Source organism: Drosophila erecta, unplaced genomic scaffold (genome assembly GCF_003286155.1).
Source record: "Drosophila erecta strain 14021-0224.00,06,07 unplaced genomic scaffold, DereRS2 tig00000126-arrow-pilon, whole genome shotgun sequence".
NCBI classification, from domain to species: domain Eukaryota; kingdom Metazoa; phylum Arthropoda; class Insecta; order Diptera; family Drosophilidae; genus Drosophila; species Drosophila erecta.
In genome coordinates this window covers 8,396,823-8,411,792 of record NW_020825209.1, presented here as the reverse complement: position 1 = coordinate 8,411,792, position 14,970 = coordinate 8,396,823, and the positions used below count along the sequence as shown (strand labels likewise).

The 14,970-nt window shown below is 44.0% G+C and overlaps 6 protein-coding genes across 7 annotated transcripts; 2 read left to right on the top strand and 4 right to left on the bottom strand.

Moving 5' to 3' along the window:
• Position 1: 1 nt before the first annotated feature.
• Positions 2–2,695, bottom strand: LOC6550560 (peptidyl-prolyl cis-trans isomerase). Its single transcript, XM_001977924.3, has 2 exons — positions 2,410–2,695; positions 2–923 (listed from the first exon to the last, which is right to left on the bottom strand). Exons 1-2 carry the CDS (start codon positions 2,665–2,667, stop codon positions 498–500), a joined length of 684 nt encoding a protein of 227 aa, XP_001977960.1. The 5' UTR covers positions 2,668–2,695; the 3' UTR covers positions 2–497.
• Positions 2,696–3,815: 1,120 nt separating this feature from the next.
• Positions 3,816–5,653, bottom strand: LOC6550559 (27 kDa hemolymph protein). The gene has a single exon (XM_001977923.3). The coding sequence runs from the start codon at positions 5,319–5,321 to the stop codon at positions 4,413–4,415; it is 909 nt and encodes a 302-aa protein (XP_001977959.1). The 5' UTR covers positions 5,322–5,653; the 3' UTR covers positions 3,816–4,412.
• A 53-nt stretch (positions 5,654–5,706) lies between these two features.
• Positions 5,707–7,523, top strand: LOC6550558 (XK-related protein 6). Its single transcript, XM_001977922.3, has 5 exons — positions 5,707–6,063; positions 6,135–6,290; positions 6,496–6,626; positions 6,872–7,024; positions 7,095–7,523. The coding sequence occupies exons 1-5, from the start codon at positions 5,834–5,836 to the stop codon at positions 7,481–7,483; spliced, it is 1,059 nt and encodes a 352-aa protein (XP_001977958.1). The 5' UTR covers positions 5,707–5,833; the 3' UTR covers positions 7,484–7,523.
• Positions 7,524–7,921: 398 nt separating this feature from the next.
• LOC6550557 (calpain-C) lies at positions 7,922–10,563 on the top strand. The gene is made up of 2 exons (XM_001977921.3): positions 7,922–8,870; positions 9,045–10,563. The coding sequence occupies exons 1-2, from the start codon at positions 8,140–8,142 to the stop codon at positions 10,354–10,356; spliced, it is 2,043 nt and encodes a 680-aa protein (XP_001977957.1). The 5' UTR covers positions 7,922–8,139; the 3' UTR covers positions 10,357–10,563.
• A 270-nt stretch (positions 10,564–10,833) lies between these two features.
• On the bottom strand, positions 10,834–13,073 carry LOC6550556. 2 transcript variants are annotated; one of them, XM_015155754.2, is made up of 4 exons: positions 13,020–13,073; positions 12,208–12,552; positions 11,830–12,145; positions 10,834–11,583 (listed from the first exon to the last, which is right to left on the bottom strand). In XM_015155754.2, exons 2-4 carry the CDS (start codon positions 12,546–12,548, stop codon positions 11,284–11,286), a joined length of 957 nt encoding a protein of 318 aa, XP_015011240.1. In that variant the 5' UTR covers positions 12,549–12,552; positions 13,020–13,073; the 3' UTR covers positions 10,834–11,283. The 2 variants fall into 2 exon arrangements, with proteins under 2 accessions (XP_015011240.1, XP_026838133.1); XM_026982332.1 differs by having other exon boundaries at positions 11,830–12,142.
• Positions 13,074–13,480: 407 nt separating this feature from the next.
• LOC6550555 (HIG1 domain family member 2A, mitochondrial) lies at positions 13,481–14,311 on the bottom strand. The gene is made up of 2 exons (XM_001977919.3): positions 14,034–14,311; positions 13,481–13,950 (listed from the first exon to the last, which is right to left on the bottom strand). Exons 1-2 carry the CDS (start codon positions 14,176–14,178, stop codon positions 13,787–13,789), a joined length of 309 nt encoding a protein of 102 aa, XP_001977955.1. The 5' UTR covers positions 14,179–14,311; the 3' UTR covers positions 13,481–13,786.
• Between the last annotated feature and the right edge of the window lie 659 nt (positions 14,312–14,970).

Sequence of the window (14,970 nt, the reverse complement as noted above, 5' to 3'; positions counted from 1 at the left end):
ATTTGGTTGCCGTTTATTTAGATTTATTAAGACGAAAATACAATTCCGATTCCGGTACATAGCGTAGAACGTTGGTATATATGCAATTAGATAATCAGCATTACTATTACTATTATTAGTAAGCCAACATCAAAAGATCAAACATTTTTCTAAGTCCCCTGCTGTCTCTCGTCTCATTGTTTTTACTCAATGGAAATGTGAAAGTTACAGATTTAATGCATATTTTTTATATGGGCTATAGCCAGTTAAACGCTGTCTGACATTGGGAGGCTCTAATTATATTCAACTTTTGGCCCCCACATACAATTGAATGGCCAAAAACAAAACCCAATGGGAATATAGTTAAACATGTCTATTGAAAAAATATGTTGGTTGTATTGTATTTTTCTCGTAATATTACAGTAATTGGTAAAAAAAAAATGTTTTGGAGAAAATGCAAATGGTTTTCGTCTTAACAGATTTTTCTTCTTGTAATGTTGCTTTTGCATCGCACATTCTTAAAGAGAACCAGAGTTAGCCACCATGATCTTCTTGGAGGTCTTGCCGGACTGGGATCCATAAGATTCAATCTTCTTGACCACATCCAGGCCCTCGATGACCTCGCCGAAGACGACGTGCTTGTTGTCCAACCAGGCGGTCTTCACGGTGCAAATAAAGAACTGGGAGCCGTTCGTGTTGGCGCCAGCGTTGGCCATCGACAGGATGCCGGAGCCGGTGTGCTTCAGCTCGAAGTTCTCGTCGGGGAACTTGTTGCCGTAGATGGACTTGCCGCCAGTGCCGTTGTGGTTGGTAAAGTCGCCGCCCTGGCACATGAAGTTGGGGATGACGCGGTGGAAAATGGAGCCCTTGTAGCCGAATCCCTTCTCGCCGGTGCACAAGGCGCGGAAGTTCTCGGCGGTCTTAGGCACGACATCGGAGCGCAGCTGCAATGTACAAACAGGACGGGAAACTGGGTTAGTAAACAATAAATAAATACTGGCAGAATGCGCTTGCAAAGCATGACTTTCAAATGGGTCACCCATTAAGTTCCGATTGTTTATCCTCAGTCGGACGACCTTGAGACTATTTACATTTTTTTGAAGACTGGACACTTTCTTACTTAATGCATGTTGAGCTGGAATAAACAATCAGCTGTTTTGTTGATGCCGCGGACGCCGCGTTCTTTTTTCGGTTTTCGGCGCCATTTTTAGCCCTTTGATAAAATAGCACGTTTTTGGTATGCACACATACATAGGTACATACATACATATGTGCATATCTGTACCAAAAGAATAAATATATACATACAATGTACAGAACTTGTAAGTGCACTGGAATTTGACCAATTTTCCAATTCATCCCGTAAACGAGACAATTGTATAAATAAGACAAGATTAGTAAATGCTTATTCTATTGCGGCTACTCTATAAATCTCCAATTATTTAGCCTAAGGATTCAGCGTAAAGTGCAGACTTTTTCTCGCACTGCATGTAGATATGTACATGTGTAAATCCTATTGGAAGAAAAATCGTAGGCATGTGGGTATGGTTTACTTTTCGGGCAATGACTTTATTCCCAGGCCACTAAAAATACACATCAAGCATTTGCTTTTCTTTTTCCCTATTCAAACATGAAATGTACATTACATCATCGGCGGAATTAATAGTGAGTTCATGTTTGCAAACGGGTTTACAGAACTCGCGCATTCACACCCGAATATCTCTGTGTGTACACTGTACATCTGCGCGTACATACCCGCATACACACATGTATAAATGCGAGTGACCGCATGGAGGTTATGTTCGTGTATTGATCTGAATGTGTGTATGGGTATGGGGCCACACACACAGGCACGGCACGCCGGAATGTACTTATAGCACACAAGCGCATATGCATTGAAAATACCGGTAAAAATTGCACACCATTTCAGCAGAAGTTTGCCGACACGTCAATTAAATTAAGGAAAATTCCATTCTATTATGATAATGAAACCAAATGGCCAATTTGCGGGGGGTGGTGGTGGTTGCTCGGCTGGCTGCTCGAAATTCCGCGATGTAGAGATAATTATAGAGATTTTCCGATTAAAGGCGCCTGTCCAATTGGGTTGGAAAATTCAAAATCCACCAAGAGCGCATTGTCATGCATTAGTCATGGAAAAAAATTGCACTTGTCGCTTGCAAATTAGAGGGCGACTTTGAGCTGTGTGTATATTTTATTTTATACAAGTTCTAATTCCGTAAAAAAAAAAATGAAAAAACGGTATGTACTTATCAACTGCGGCACATAATGTAAGACACATAGGCTTAATGCCCGAGAAATAGCTTTATGGCAAATCACGTGTTTTTCACTTTTGCTCAAAAGTTAAGAAAAAAAAAAAAAAAAACTCAACTTAAGTTTTAAATTAAAAAATAAGAAGAGCAAATAACTCACCTCCATGACGATCCGACCGAGGGGCTCGTTGTCGGCGGTCATATCAAAAAATACCCTAGGCAAAGTACTCATCTTCGACGCTTTCGAATATTCGCGAACAATCTGAATTCCAAATTGCAACTGACCCCTATTCGCACTGCACGCTGACGAAGCTAGGGTTATAGATTTTTTAGCTAAAATGGCGGACTCCGCAATCTGAAATGCCGCTGCCGACCTGTGCCGAAACTGTCGAATCAGAGTTGCACCGAAAGAGACCATCGTGTATGGCGTGCGACCGCATGTACGATACTACGATACCGTTCCGTGCGTTCCATTCCGCGCGTTCCGCTGCTGCGGTCGCAGCTATTGTTACATCACTTTGCGGCGCCCATGAACGCACTTTTCGCGGCCCATTCCCCGGCCAAAACGGATAAATGGGCGCGTTCATGCGCCTTTTTTTTAAGTACAATAAATACAAAATATACATCTATTTACGCTCATTTGCAAGTTTTAATCGAAACAGCACATTGGCTTTCACTCAAAAAATATCGTAAAAAAATACACGGCATCGTGATCAGCGGTCATGACTTCTGAAGAAAATATAAAACCTAAGAATTAACGCCATTGGATTATTTGTCACTAGTTGGAAATGTGTTGCAAAAATAAAGATAATAAAGCAGTCAATCAAATAACCAATATAGGTTTGTCTAAGACAAAAAAATTATAAGCCTAAAAATCACAGTAAAATCACGTGATCATTATAATGGCATCATTTGTTAAAGCATTTAAAATGCAAGCCCTTTAATTTAATACAAGTATTAATTTTTTCTAATTTTTTATTTTTTAAATATTATCCTTTTGATAGTTCAATTATGGGAGTCATTTTCAATTTTTATATTTTTACATTTTAAAACTATGCTTAAGCAAATACTAGTGATCTTATAAATTATTATAAATATAAAGGTAACGCTGCTAATAAGAAGCAACTATTATTTATATAAAAAGCTAGTGTTCTATTAAAAGAGTTTTTAAATTTAATTTGGGGAAACAATGGAAAGGTGATGAACAATTTAAATGAGAAAATCACTTTTGCATGAAAAAACACTTGAACTTAAAAAACAGTGTTTAAAAATACTACAGCTGTTTACAACCTTATTTTTCGATTATGGGGAATGATTACTCACAAAAAAAATCAGCAAATATCGAAATAATGTTTTCAAATTTTGTTCAACGTTTTCCCGCGCACTTAGTGGTGGTTTTCTTGCCGCGAAGTTTAAAAATCGCACTCGTTATGAAAACTAGATGGTGATTCAGTTCCGAAAACGTAATGAATGGAACTGCAGGGTATCTACTGCTCTGAGTACTTTTCACCACCTAATTGACCTTTAACTCCAAGTATTAATGAACTCGTAGTACTATCGAATAAATTTATTTTCAATTTTATCACTTTATTATTACAGTAATGATACGTATATTCATTTACAAAACATTTCCATTCATTTTTCATACATATATAGCATTTCATTTCCCAAACCCATACCCGAACCACTTTGAAATAGTGAGATTACCATAGCTTGAATACGCGATTTAATACAAACCCAACTCGAATCAAATCCAGAAGTCCATTTTTACATTAAATTAAAATAAAGCATTGAGATGAACGCACGACAAAGGCCAGAAGAAGTTCAGATTCAGATTCAACAGTTCCGCAGTAGAAGCAGAAGCATTGTTTACAAATACTATATAAACTAGCAAATAATTACATAAATTAGAAGCACCAAACAAAATAGCCTGGCCTGGAATACCTTGACATGCGCATTCCCGAAAGCGGTTGAACTATGGACACCTGTTCCACGGCTACATGCGTACATATTTAATACAAGCGAAGCAAAAGCTTGAAAACAGTGATTATCGTGCTCTTTGATAAATCGCTTTGGACTGCCAAAAGTCGAAGCATTGAGAAGGCATTTTACAGATTCCGGATCCGGATTCGAGATATATAGCGGACTAGCCTAGACTTAGAACTAAGGTGTCTTATGAAGAGCGAATCGCAGGATAAGCAAAAAGATGCCCACATTGGGCCACACTTGATGGAATGTCCGACTTCCTCCGCTGGCCGCAGCAGCAACGAGTGGCGATTTCTGATTGTCCCGGCACAGGGTTTGGTTCCTGATGAAGTTGAACATGGACTCGACGAGATTCGCCGGGGATATGTCCAAGCAATTCTCCAGTTTACTGACCACACATGCCTGCAGTGTCAGCATTTCGTCGCACTGCTTTTGCCCGACCGTCAGCTTGGGCATGCTCTTTATCCGGTTGTCCTGCAGATCCGAAAGGTTTAGGTACTCGGAGAACGTGTTGTTCACGCACTGCTGTATGTTGTCCTTCTGGGACTCAATGCATTCGGGTCCCTTTTCGGCAATGAAGAGGGCTATCTTATCGCCATCCTTGTGGCAGACAAAGTTGAGCACACTCTGGATGATCTGCTTGATGACATCCTGACCCTCGCGCTCCTCCGGCAACAGACAGGGCACCAGCTTGGCCGTGAACACATCCACACACTCCACGGCATTCGAACGCCGGCTGCAGTACTTGTTGAAGACCACATCCAGTTCGCCCTTGGGCGACGCCTCCTGTATCTCCTGCTGCATCGCCGTGTAGTTGACAATGCCATTGAGGCACTCCGTCAGCACCATGAATCCGGACTCGATCTCGCCGTACGCCTCGCCGCCCGCCTCCTCGCCGGCCACCTCGACGCATTTGTTGCGGATTAGCTCCTTGGCGTCGTTGACGCTAAAGTTCGACTTGCTCAGCTGGTCGGGCAGTTGGGTCTGGATCTGATCCAGGTCCAGCTGGGCCACTATGCCAGGAGTTGCCAGTACAACCAGCCAAATGGCACATATCGCATGGCGTACATACAGTGTCCTGTTCATGTTGGCCTTTTTTTCGCTCCTCTCTTTGTTTTTGTGTTTTTGCCACTTGCTCTTCTTCTATTCTCCTTTGATCTCCTTTTTAAGGTCGACGGTAGGCCACGAATCAGTTTTGCACTTCTCTTTGCGGTTTGATTCGCTTCAAACATTCATATTTGTTTGTTCGATCCGTTTCGCAGAATGTGCATTTAGGCAATTGGAAAAAATTAATTTAATTAGAAAATCACTGGATGTAAATCCCAATTGGAACTTCTATCCCACCCGTCGGCTAAAGATGGCACTCGAACGATGACGCTATCGATGCACCAACTATGTATCGGCTTGCCGCCGATAACATCAAACGATCTATCTCTAGTTCAAATGAACAAGTTCCTCTAGAATCTCCAGTGTTTCAGTCTAAAACCTTAATCAATTCAACAAGTTGCAGTAGAGAGTGGTTTGGAGGTCGGGGCCTTGGATATATATGGAATAGGGTGTCACATGTGCAATATCACGACTGGAAGGAGGGAGGAGTTATGGCCTCCGCGGAACAAGGAACCGAAGTGGACGCCCTCAGGATGGAGCCGATCTCAAAACTGAGCATGGTGCTCACTCTGGTGTCTATTCTGTGGCGCTTCGTCTCGATCTGCATCAACTGGAGCCTGGCGTACGCGTACTGGATGGAGGAGTCGTACGGATACTGCGCCTGGACCATTGGCTCCATTCTGGTGCCCATGGCGGTCACATCGGTCATATATATACACACGTAGGAATTCGAATGCGTGTGTTTCCCCCGAAATCTATAGATCACGAACTATGTATTTGTGTGTATTTCAGCTTGAAGGCCGGCCATTCGGGTGAAAAACGCATCCTGGAGCGAGGGGTATACTCAAATGCTGTGATCTCATATCTTTTCCGCGATGTCTACGCCCTTAACTATGCTTTTAAGTACTCGATGGCCAAAGACCGGGGTGACAAGCAGGAGGAGATCGGGTGAGTAATGAGTGCAGTGTATAATGCATGAGTAGGAGATTATAGTACATCTATGCTCTAGTAGTTAGTCGTATTCTCGCTGTGTAGAATGGACTTTTATCTTAATTTATATTTATATTAAGTTTATTTTAGTTCCTCTTTTCTTTTCATCATAGGCGGGCACTTTTGAATGGTAGTAACAAATATCGGAATGCTTGTTTTGCAGATATTACCAAAAACTCGTGACGGAAGAGTGCAATGTTAGTTTCGTTCGGCTTTTCGACTCGTTTCTGGAATCAGCACCGCAGAAAATATTACAGCTGGCAATTGTATTGCGATCGGCAAAGGAGTTCACATGTAAGACAAATATAATACTATATTAGTGATATATTTCAATCAACACTCAAATTGTACACTTCAAATTCTCTGCTTTAATTCTGATACTTAATGTATGTCTGTAAGTTATGCTTATGAGGAGTTATGCTATGACGCTCTGACGTTCGCTTTTGGAAATCAAAGTCAATGTATAGACTGTATGCAACGAAAGTGGAGAAAGTCGGTGGATGCACTTACCCATTAACTATTCAAATTGCTTTCCTCAGACTACCGCCGGATTGCCCTCGTCGTCTACTTTGGCAACATAGCGTGGTGCATCCAGGCGTACAATCACTCCAATCGCCTGGCTCAGCTGGACAAACATGATATCGCGGCAAAGGGACGATTTCTGCAATTTCTCTTCCTGCTGTGCCTCACTGGTTAGTGCAGTTGGCAGCGGTGCTGTAGGTGGTCTGTGGTAATTCTCCAGTTATTTGCTTTATTTTGTAGTTTCGAGAACGCTTTGCATCGCATATGTGGCCAGTCTTTTCCCCATCGAAACAGTGATCATTTGTGCGGCGCTCGCTTGCTTTTGCGGCACCATTGTATTCTTTGTGGACTCGCCCATGATCGCGGAATCCCGCCTTATGAACTACCTGTACTGCCTGTGCTTCGGCGTAGTCTACCTGTTTATTTTTACGCCCGTTAAGGATGCGCCAACCAAATATAAATACGCCTTTTACCTCTCATTCTGCTTGTTGCAAAATGCTGTCGCCTGCGCCTTGTACATTCCTCTAATCCTTGCCACATCCATTATTGCCTTGTATATTGTCGGTATTGCCCTGATAATATTCTACTACACGAACTGCCATCCAAATGCCGTGCGAACTTATTTTTAATGTAGTACCATTTTGTATAATAAACGTTTTTATGCCACTTTTGATGCGCCTTTCATTCTAAGTAATCACTACTTCAATCTAATATGCAGCTTACAAGTGTCTGTTTTTTGTTTGCCAGTAGTTAGTAGTACCAGTAGTACCAGGAAATGTAAATATGAATCATCTGAATTGGATGCGACGCAAGATAAAAGCGTCATTAGAACTATGTGCATGTTATACTTCCTAAACTTACTTTTTACTTTCTTAAACTTAGTTTGAAGCGCACTGATTTTCGAGCGAACTAATTCCCAAATATTTAGCAGCAATGCATAATTGGCCATCCAGCGGCGCATGCGCAACGACCCAAGATGGTGGATGGTCGAGCATCTGGAACCAGTTGGCGGAATCTGGAATCGGTGGCTACGACGGCGGAGTTTGGGGCCCAATTAAAACGGTTCCCGCAGATGAACCGATCGGAACCGGTTCGGGATCGCAGCTAGAGTTGGCCCAGCTAGTTGGCATTGTATATTTCATGCAGCTCGTTAACTTTCACTTCGGCTACGAGGGGCGGAGACCAAGGCAAATCGCAGTTGAGCAGTAGGACTAGGAGTAGCAGCGATCAGGATCGGCACCTCGAAACTGGCGGGAGTGATGTGAAGGATATCAACGCCCAGATAATGGCATCCAAATACGAGCGCATACTGAGCGATTGCAGGGCGAAGAACGTGCTGTGGGAAGACCCCGATTTCCCCGCGGTCCAATCTTCGGTCTTCTACTACCAAACACCGCCGTTCACCTTCCAATGGAAGCGCATCATGGATCTGGCGGATAATGGCTCCGGTACAGTGGCTGCAACCAGTCCGGGACCAGTGTTCCTCAACGAGACGGCGGAATTCGATGTGGTGCCTGGCAAAATGGGCGATCGCTGGCTGGTCTCCTGCCTGGGACTGTTGAGTTCCCTAAGGAACCTCTTCTACCGCGTGGTGCCCGCCGATCAGACCCTGGCCAGTGCACACGGCGTCTTTCGTTTCCGCTTGTGGTGGTGTGGCGAGTGGGTGGAGGTACTCGTCGACGACCGTCTGCCCACCATCAATGGGCGACTGGCGTTCATGCAGCCGCAGGCGTCCAATTGCTTCTGGGCCGCCCTGCTGGAGAAGGCCATTGCCAAGCTGCACGGCTCCTATGAGGCCCTCAAGTATGGCACTCGTTCCGACGGACTCACCGATCTCCTGGGCGGCGTGGTGCGGCAAATGCCCATCCTCGCGGATAGCATCCGGCCGCAGACGCTCAAGGAGCTGCTCACCACCACCTGCATCGTCACCTGCTTGGCGGACAAGAGTGCCACCGTGGCCAAGAAGAATCTTGCCGAGCGCATGCCCAATGGGATCCTGGTGAACGTTAACTACAGGTAAGCTTTATGCGATTTTGTGGGATACCTCTTCCATTGCTGAACTGACTAAACAGTTTTCTGGAACAATCTATCTGTCTATTATTCCACTACCTCTTTGGTTAAGCCCAAAAACTTGGGCATATTTATGTATGTTTTCCCAACTATAACGAACCTTTCTCTTTGAACCTACAGACTTTCCAGCCTGGATAAGGTGAAGACGCTGATGGGCGACTCGGTGCAGCTGGTGTGCCTGAAGGATACGTTCTCGAGCAAGCCCTTTGGCGAGAAGACGCACTTCCTGGGCGACTGGTCGCCGATGTCCAAGACGTGGGAGCGAGTGTCGCAGGTGGAGCGGGCGCGCCTCATTCGGCAATTGGGTCCCGGCGAGTTCTGGCTGTCGTTCTGCGACTTTGTGGAGATATTTAGCACCATGGAGGTGGTGTACCTGGACACGGAGACGTCCAACGACGAGGAGATGCTCAAGAGTCGTCCGCTGCACTGGAAGATGAAGATGCACCAGGGCCAGTGGAAGCGAGGCGTCACCGCCGGTGGTTGTCGCAATCACGAATCGTTCCACATCAATCCCCAGCTGCTGATATCGGTGCAGGATGAGCAGGATCTGGTGATTGCCCTCAATCAGCACACGGCCGTGGAGCCGAAGGTCATTGGCTTTACGATGTACACATGGGATGGCGAGTATATGCTCAGCGAGTGCCTGCAGAAGGACTTCTTCAAGAACCATGTGAGCTACCTGAATTCGGACTACGGGAACACGCGGCACGTTAGCTATCATACGCACCTGGAGGCGGGTCACTACGTCCTCATACCGACCACCTATGAGCCGGCGGAGGAGGCACACTTTACGGTCCGCCTCCTGGGCACCGGCTCCTTCCGCCTCTCCTGCCTGGAGACGCAGACCATGATCCTGCTGGATCCCTTTCCGGCACTCAAGAGCACGGATGCCGAGCGAGCCGGTGGCCCGAAGGTAAAGAGCGTGTGTCAATATGAGCCCGTGTACATGCAACTGGCGGATGAGAACAAGACGATTAACTGCTTCGAGCTGCACGAGCTCCTGGAGGCGTGCCTGCCCAATGATTACATCAAGGGATGCGCCAACATCGACATCTGTCGCCAGGTGATCGCGCTGCAGGACAGGAGCGGCAGTGGCCGCATCACCTTCCAGCAGTTCAAGACCTTCATGGTCAACCTGAAGTCCTGGCAGGGCGTCTTCAAGATGTACACCAAGGAGAAGGCGGGCATCCTGCGCGCGGAGCGACTGCGCGATGCCCTCTGCGACATCGGCTTCCAGCTGAGCACGGACATCATGAACTGCCTGATCCAGCGTTATATCCGCAAGGACGGCACGCTCAGGCTCAGCGACTTCGTTTCAGCCGTCATCCATCTGACCACCGCCTTCAATCAGTTCCATCTGAAGAACTACGGCCAGGTGAACGTGATCGAGGTGCATCTGCACGACTGGATCAAGAGCATACTGAGCTGCTAAGCTACACGGGTGCGGAACCCGCTCAACTGAAATCCATCAACACTCTCTTTTTTTTTAATCCTAAGATTTATATACTGGTTAAGGACGATGATAAGGATGATGGCGATGTTGATGATGCTGATCTGCTAATCAAAAGCCAGTTTCGCTTGAGAGATTTCTTACTTTCCTCCATTTACTCGTTTCAAATTGTTTCTAAATCAAGAAAACCCTCCACATAATACTATTTTTTAACTTTGTCTTCAGAGAGGAAAAGCCACCATCTAGAGTTTAACCCATATCATATATGGAATCGAGCGAAATGGTTAATGCGACAGCAGATTTTTATGTACTACTGAGAATTTTATTATTATTTATTGTTCTTATGGCTAACAATTAAACGAGCGCTGAAGGCGAGACGTGTTCAGAGTATTTTCAAAATCTATGTATGTTTATTTATTCGAGACCCCGATCCGGGCGAGAAGGACTCCAAGTGGTAGGTCTATATGCAGATACAATAGTTGGCCTTTCCGATCAGCTTTAGTTGGATTATCTGATATAGCTATAGTTGCGGGTATTATTTATAAAAGACGTGTGTAGTGTGTTTACAAGCGAGTATTTTGTGCACGAGTATTATACATGGTACACCAGTGGATACGATCCCTAGTAGGCTTGAAAGATGATCGCAGGTGCGTGGCTCTTCTGTAGTAGCGATCCATGGGTAACGATTCCAGCAGCTGCCGTCCTGAATTCGCGATGCCGTGATTTCCTGGACGCACTGCTCTTGTGACTCCCGAGAACAGCCCACACTTGTGCCTCACTCTTTAAAATAGTCTAAAAGTTCAAAGCGTAATCATAATCCCTACTGTCTGCAGTTAGTGATGTGGACGACATTCCAGTCCCAATGGCCTCCGTCCAATGGAAATGTACAATACCCAATGGACAGCACAATTACATGGAGGTTCCATTCTGGGAGGAGGCATCGCTGATGCGGCGGGACAGCGTCGTCTTGCGGCTGATGGACTTGGTGTTGCCGATCTGCTGGTTGGAGCTGGAGTGGTAATTTGAGCTCGATCCGCCACTGGTCGGGGTGTCGTTCAGCGACTCCACAGTTCGCATCGCCGACCGCTTCAGGGAGCCAGTCACCTCGTGCGGCTCCTGGTAGCCCGAGTCCATGTCGTCATGGTAGGAGTCCATCAATGGCGTGGGATCCTCGTAGTCGTAGTCAACAAAGCCATTGTTGTCAAACGACTGGAATCGGCCAGAAATACATATTATTTCCGATATCACATGCTTACAAAGTTATAAATTTCAGCCTTAGTAGGTTTGATATCCTATCAGTACTACTGGTATAATATCTACTTTCTTGTTTTATACATTATAGATACCCATCTGAGTTATACAGAAATACATAACAGATCGACCATCAGACGTTGATAATAAAGGCGCCCTAGGATAGGCCACAAATTCTAGCTCAGTAGTATATAGTATCCTTACCTTGACAAAGGACTGCGAGTGCTTCTCGTAGCCGCGGAAGACCTGGCTGTGCGACTTGCCGCGATAGTCCACCGATTCGTAGTGCCCATCCTGAGAGTTCTCGATGATGAAGTGCCGGGTGCCGTGGGGCGTTAGTGTAGCCCACAGGAGGCGGCTGTCGTTGACCAGCTGGCTCTGGAGCAAGTCCCGACTGTTGGCCGTGGCACAGGGATACAGAATTCCGCCGGATGTGAAGGCATTGGACTTGGTAGCCTCGCCCAGGGCATTAATGGCCGTCTGCTTGATATTGGCGTCATGGTACGAGAAGAAGGAACTGCTGGATTGGCAAAATGGTAATGTAGGAATACAAGCAAATCTTTGTGCAACACCAAGACTTACTCTCTGCACCTCATCACAATGAGGGCCAGGAAGCAGCCGAACACGAAGATCCCGATGCAGGACGAGACAAACAGCCAGACGCTCTCCAGACTCCTGGAATCACTCCTGACCAGCTCCATCAGCGCATTCCCGCTCTCGTTGTGCTGCATCCCGTGGCCACACATGAAGGCAGCGAAGCACGGCTGCGACTCATTGGACGGCAACAGGATGTCCACCGTCGCCGGCTTGGAGATCAGGAAGGATGGCAGCGGTGGCGGCGGCATCGATAGTATAAAGTCCGGCGGTGGACCGGCCAGCTGGTCACAGCTGCCCACACAATTTCCAAAGAGCATGTTCATCATGAAGCTGAAAATGTGTCCAGAGCACACACATAATTACCATCGAATCAATGGCGCATACCCATGTACCAGTACCCCATCCGCTAAATCCGCCGTATAATCATGTGTATCTGTGTTGTGTTCCTGGACTCACAACACTGTTTTTGGGGGTAGGTTTTCTACTATTAACTAGCAAACGACTAATCGCACCCCATAATGAAATAGTTCTATCATCTGAGACTCTCTAGTAGGTACTACTTAATGGAAGTACTAAAAAGTTTGTGTCGAATACACAAGTACAAACAAAGCCATTAGCTGAAAATTCCTTTGCATCCCCACGGGTGTTATAAATATTAGTTGGGCCCCTACATTCCAGCCGAGATTTTAGGATTTTGATAACACCAAGAAGGTAGGAGCCCTTTGGGAACCCATTTTCAGGTTCTATATACTATTAACTATACTTAACACTACTTGAGATTGAAAACACTTTCGAACCTTTCAACACAATGCCCTGACTTGTGTCAAGGAAATCCCAGTCAGAACTGAGTGGTAGTAACTATCCCAAATACTTGGCTCTCCTCTCCAGCAGAGGTGCGCGCGCATCTCCCCCGCCGAATTGGAAAAGCCAGTAACTTGGCGATACCTTTGAGTCCGGGTATTTTTACCCCCGTGCCATTGGACACACCCAGGTATAGCCCTGTATATGCAACAACACTAAGCAATTCCAACATTAAACCATTATTTAGTTTTAGTAAGTATATTTTAGGAAGAATTTTATGTTTTAGAACAAAAATGTTCCACGTTGTATCCTTCAGTTTGATTTAGGAAGAATTTAAGATTTATTGGCTAAACCTTTTTCATTTTCTCTAAAAGCATCAAATGCATTAAAGAGTTTGTGTAAACCAAGCTCAATAAGTGAAGTAAATAATTACTAAACACCGCAAAACGCATTATAATTTGGATGATATGTATTATTTATTTGAATCTATTGATTCATCACAGCTAAAACTATTACATTAATAGTAGCCCCTTAAGATTGTTAATTTCCCTCTTTTCAGTACAACAAAATGAGACATTATAAAATTATCATCTATAGGTATCTTTTAGATACTGTCTATATACAAATTAACGTATATTTAAACATTTATATAAGTTTGCACCGTAGGTGGTAGCTTTTTGTAACATGGGACTAAAAAAAAAACAGAATACAACTGAATGAAAATTCAGCCTATATATTTAGGACCATAATATAATCGTTATGGTTATTTTTTATCAGTGTATGTCATGACGACACCGACGACTAGGGCCATAACGGTAAATCCCTGAGCGGCGATACGAGTTCGCATCATCAGCTGCGACATCTTGCGATTGCCAGTGCGAAAGTTGTATAAGCCAGCAGTGAGCGCCGCCGTGGTGGCCAAACATCCTACATGCGTAAGTAATAAACAATTGAAGCAATAAATAGATATGTACATTGTTTTGTTTACATAACCCGGCAAATACACTCACCCAACGGAACCAGCGGATTCTCCTTGATCTTGCGCTGCAGCTTCTCCTTAGTCGTTTCCACCTCGGCAACGGGTCCCAGATCCTGGCACAATTGTATCCAATCCAGTTCCTCCTCCGGAAGCGAAACTTGAATTTTGTTCGACATATCGCTTTTAGTTCCGCGCAATATTAGTAAAATAGTATCAGACAAGTCAAATTGTATTATTCAATTAGAGATGACACCAGCGCATATGATGTCCGTGCGTTCACACTATTTAGCCGATAGTTTTCTAACGTCGATTAACTTACCACACGACAAATCTCAAGAAACGCTCTGAAAATGAAACAAGCATACATTCAAAAACGTTATTTTTAAATTATAAACGATATTTCCTTCTTCATATTCTTAAAGCGAGGAAGAATTTTAATAATTTGTACTGATTGGATCAACAAATATATTTTTCTTAGAAAATGCGCATTACTTTCATAACGCACCCTGTATGAATATATTTTCTATTATGAATATATTATTTATATTACCATTCAATATGACTTCAACCCTTTTACAAATTTACCATTTTGTGTAACCTTTTTTAAAACATAATAAAATAAGCAGCAAATAATATTTAATTTCTCTTAACAATTACAAAACTTTAATTTTTTAGAAAGACGTTGTTTCCTTGAAATGAAACCATTTCTTTAAATTACTTTAAATGGTTATAAAGTAATTTAAAGAAATTGTTTAATTTCAAGGAAACCAGATCATAGTTGGTATTTTAAAGGACCCTGTCTTCGGAATCAACAAATATTAAAATAAATATACAAGAAAGAAATCTTTTATTAAAATCGCTAATAAATTATTTAAGACTTAAGGATAATATGAATAAATTAAATTAGTAAAGTATTTTAATGGCTAATATAATTGTGAATTGAGTTTTTTGGGTTTTTGTGACCTCAT

Coding starts and splice junctions, on each gene's coding strand:
- LOC6550560 (XM_001977924.3), bottom strand. CDS start 2,667: ATGGTCTCTTTCGGTGCAACTCTGATTCGACAGTTTCGGCACAGGTCG. Junction 924..2,409: donor TCGGTCGGATCGTCATGGAG/GTGAGTTATTTG, acceptor TGTACATTGCAG/CTGCGCTCCGATGTCGTGCC.
- LOC6550559 (XM_001977923.3), bottom strand. CDS start 5,321: ATGAACAGGACACTGTATGTACGCCATGCGATATGTGCCATTTGGCTG.
- LOC6550558 (XM_001977922.3), top strand. CDS start 5,834: ATGGCCTCCGCGGAACAAGGAACCGAAGTGGACGCCCTCAGGATGGAG. Junction 6,291..6,495: donor GACAAGCAGGAGGAGATCGG/GTGAGTAATGAG, acceptor CTTGTTTTGCAG/ATATTACCAAAAACTCGTGA. Junction 7,025..7,094: donor CTTCCTGCTGTGCCTCACTG/GTTAGTGCAGTT, acceptor TTTATTTTGTAG/TTTCGAGAACGCTTTGCATC.
- LOC6550557 (XM_001977921.3), top strand. CDS start 8,140: ATGGCATCCAAATACGAGCGCATACTGAGCGATTGCAGGGCGAAGAAC. Junction 8,871..9,044: donor CTGGTGAACGTTAACTACAG/GTAAGCTTTATG, acceptor TTGAACCTACAG/ACTTTCCAGCCTGGATAAGG.
- LOC6550556 (XM_015155754.2), bottom strand. CDS start 12,548: ATGATGAACATGCTCTTTGGAAATTGTGTGGGCAGCTGTGACCAGCTG. Junction 12,146..12,207: donor ATTGTGATGAGGTGCAGAGA/GTAAGTCTTGGT, acceptor TTGCCAATCCAG/CAGTTCCTTCTTCTCGTACC. Junction 11,584..11,829: donor ACTCGCAGTCCTTTGTCAAG/GTAAGGATACTA, acceptor GGCCGATTCCAG/TCGTTTGACAACAATGGCTT.
- LOC6550555 (XM_001977919.3), bottom strand. CDS start 14,178: ATGTCGAACAAAATTCAAGTTTCGCTTCCGGAGGAGGAACTGGATTGG. Junction 13,951..14,033: donor GAATCCGCTGGTTCCGTTGG/GTGAGTGTATTT, acceptor TTACGCATGTAG/GATGTTTGGCCACCACGGCG.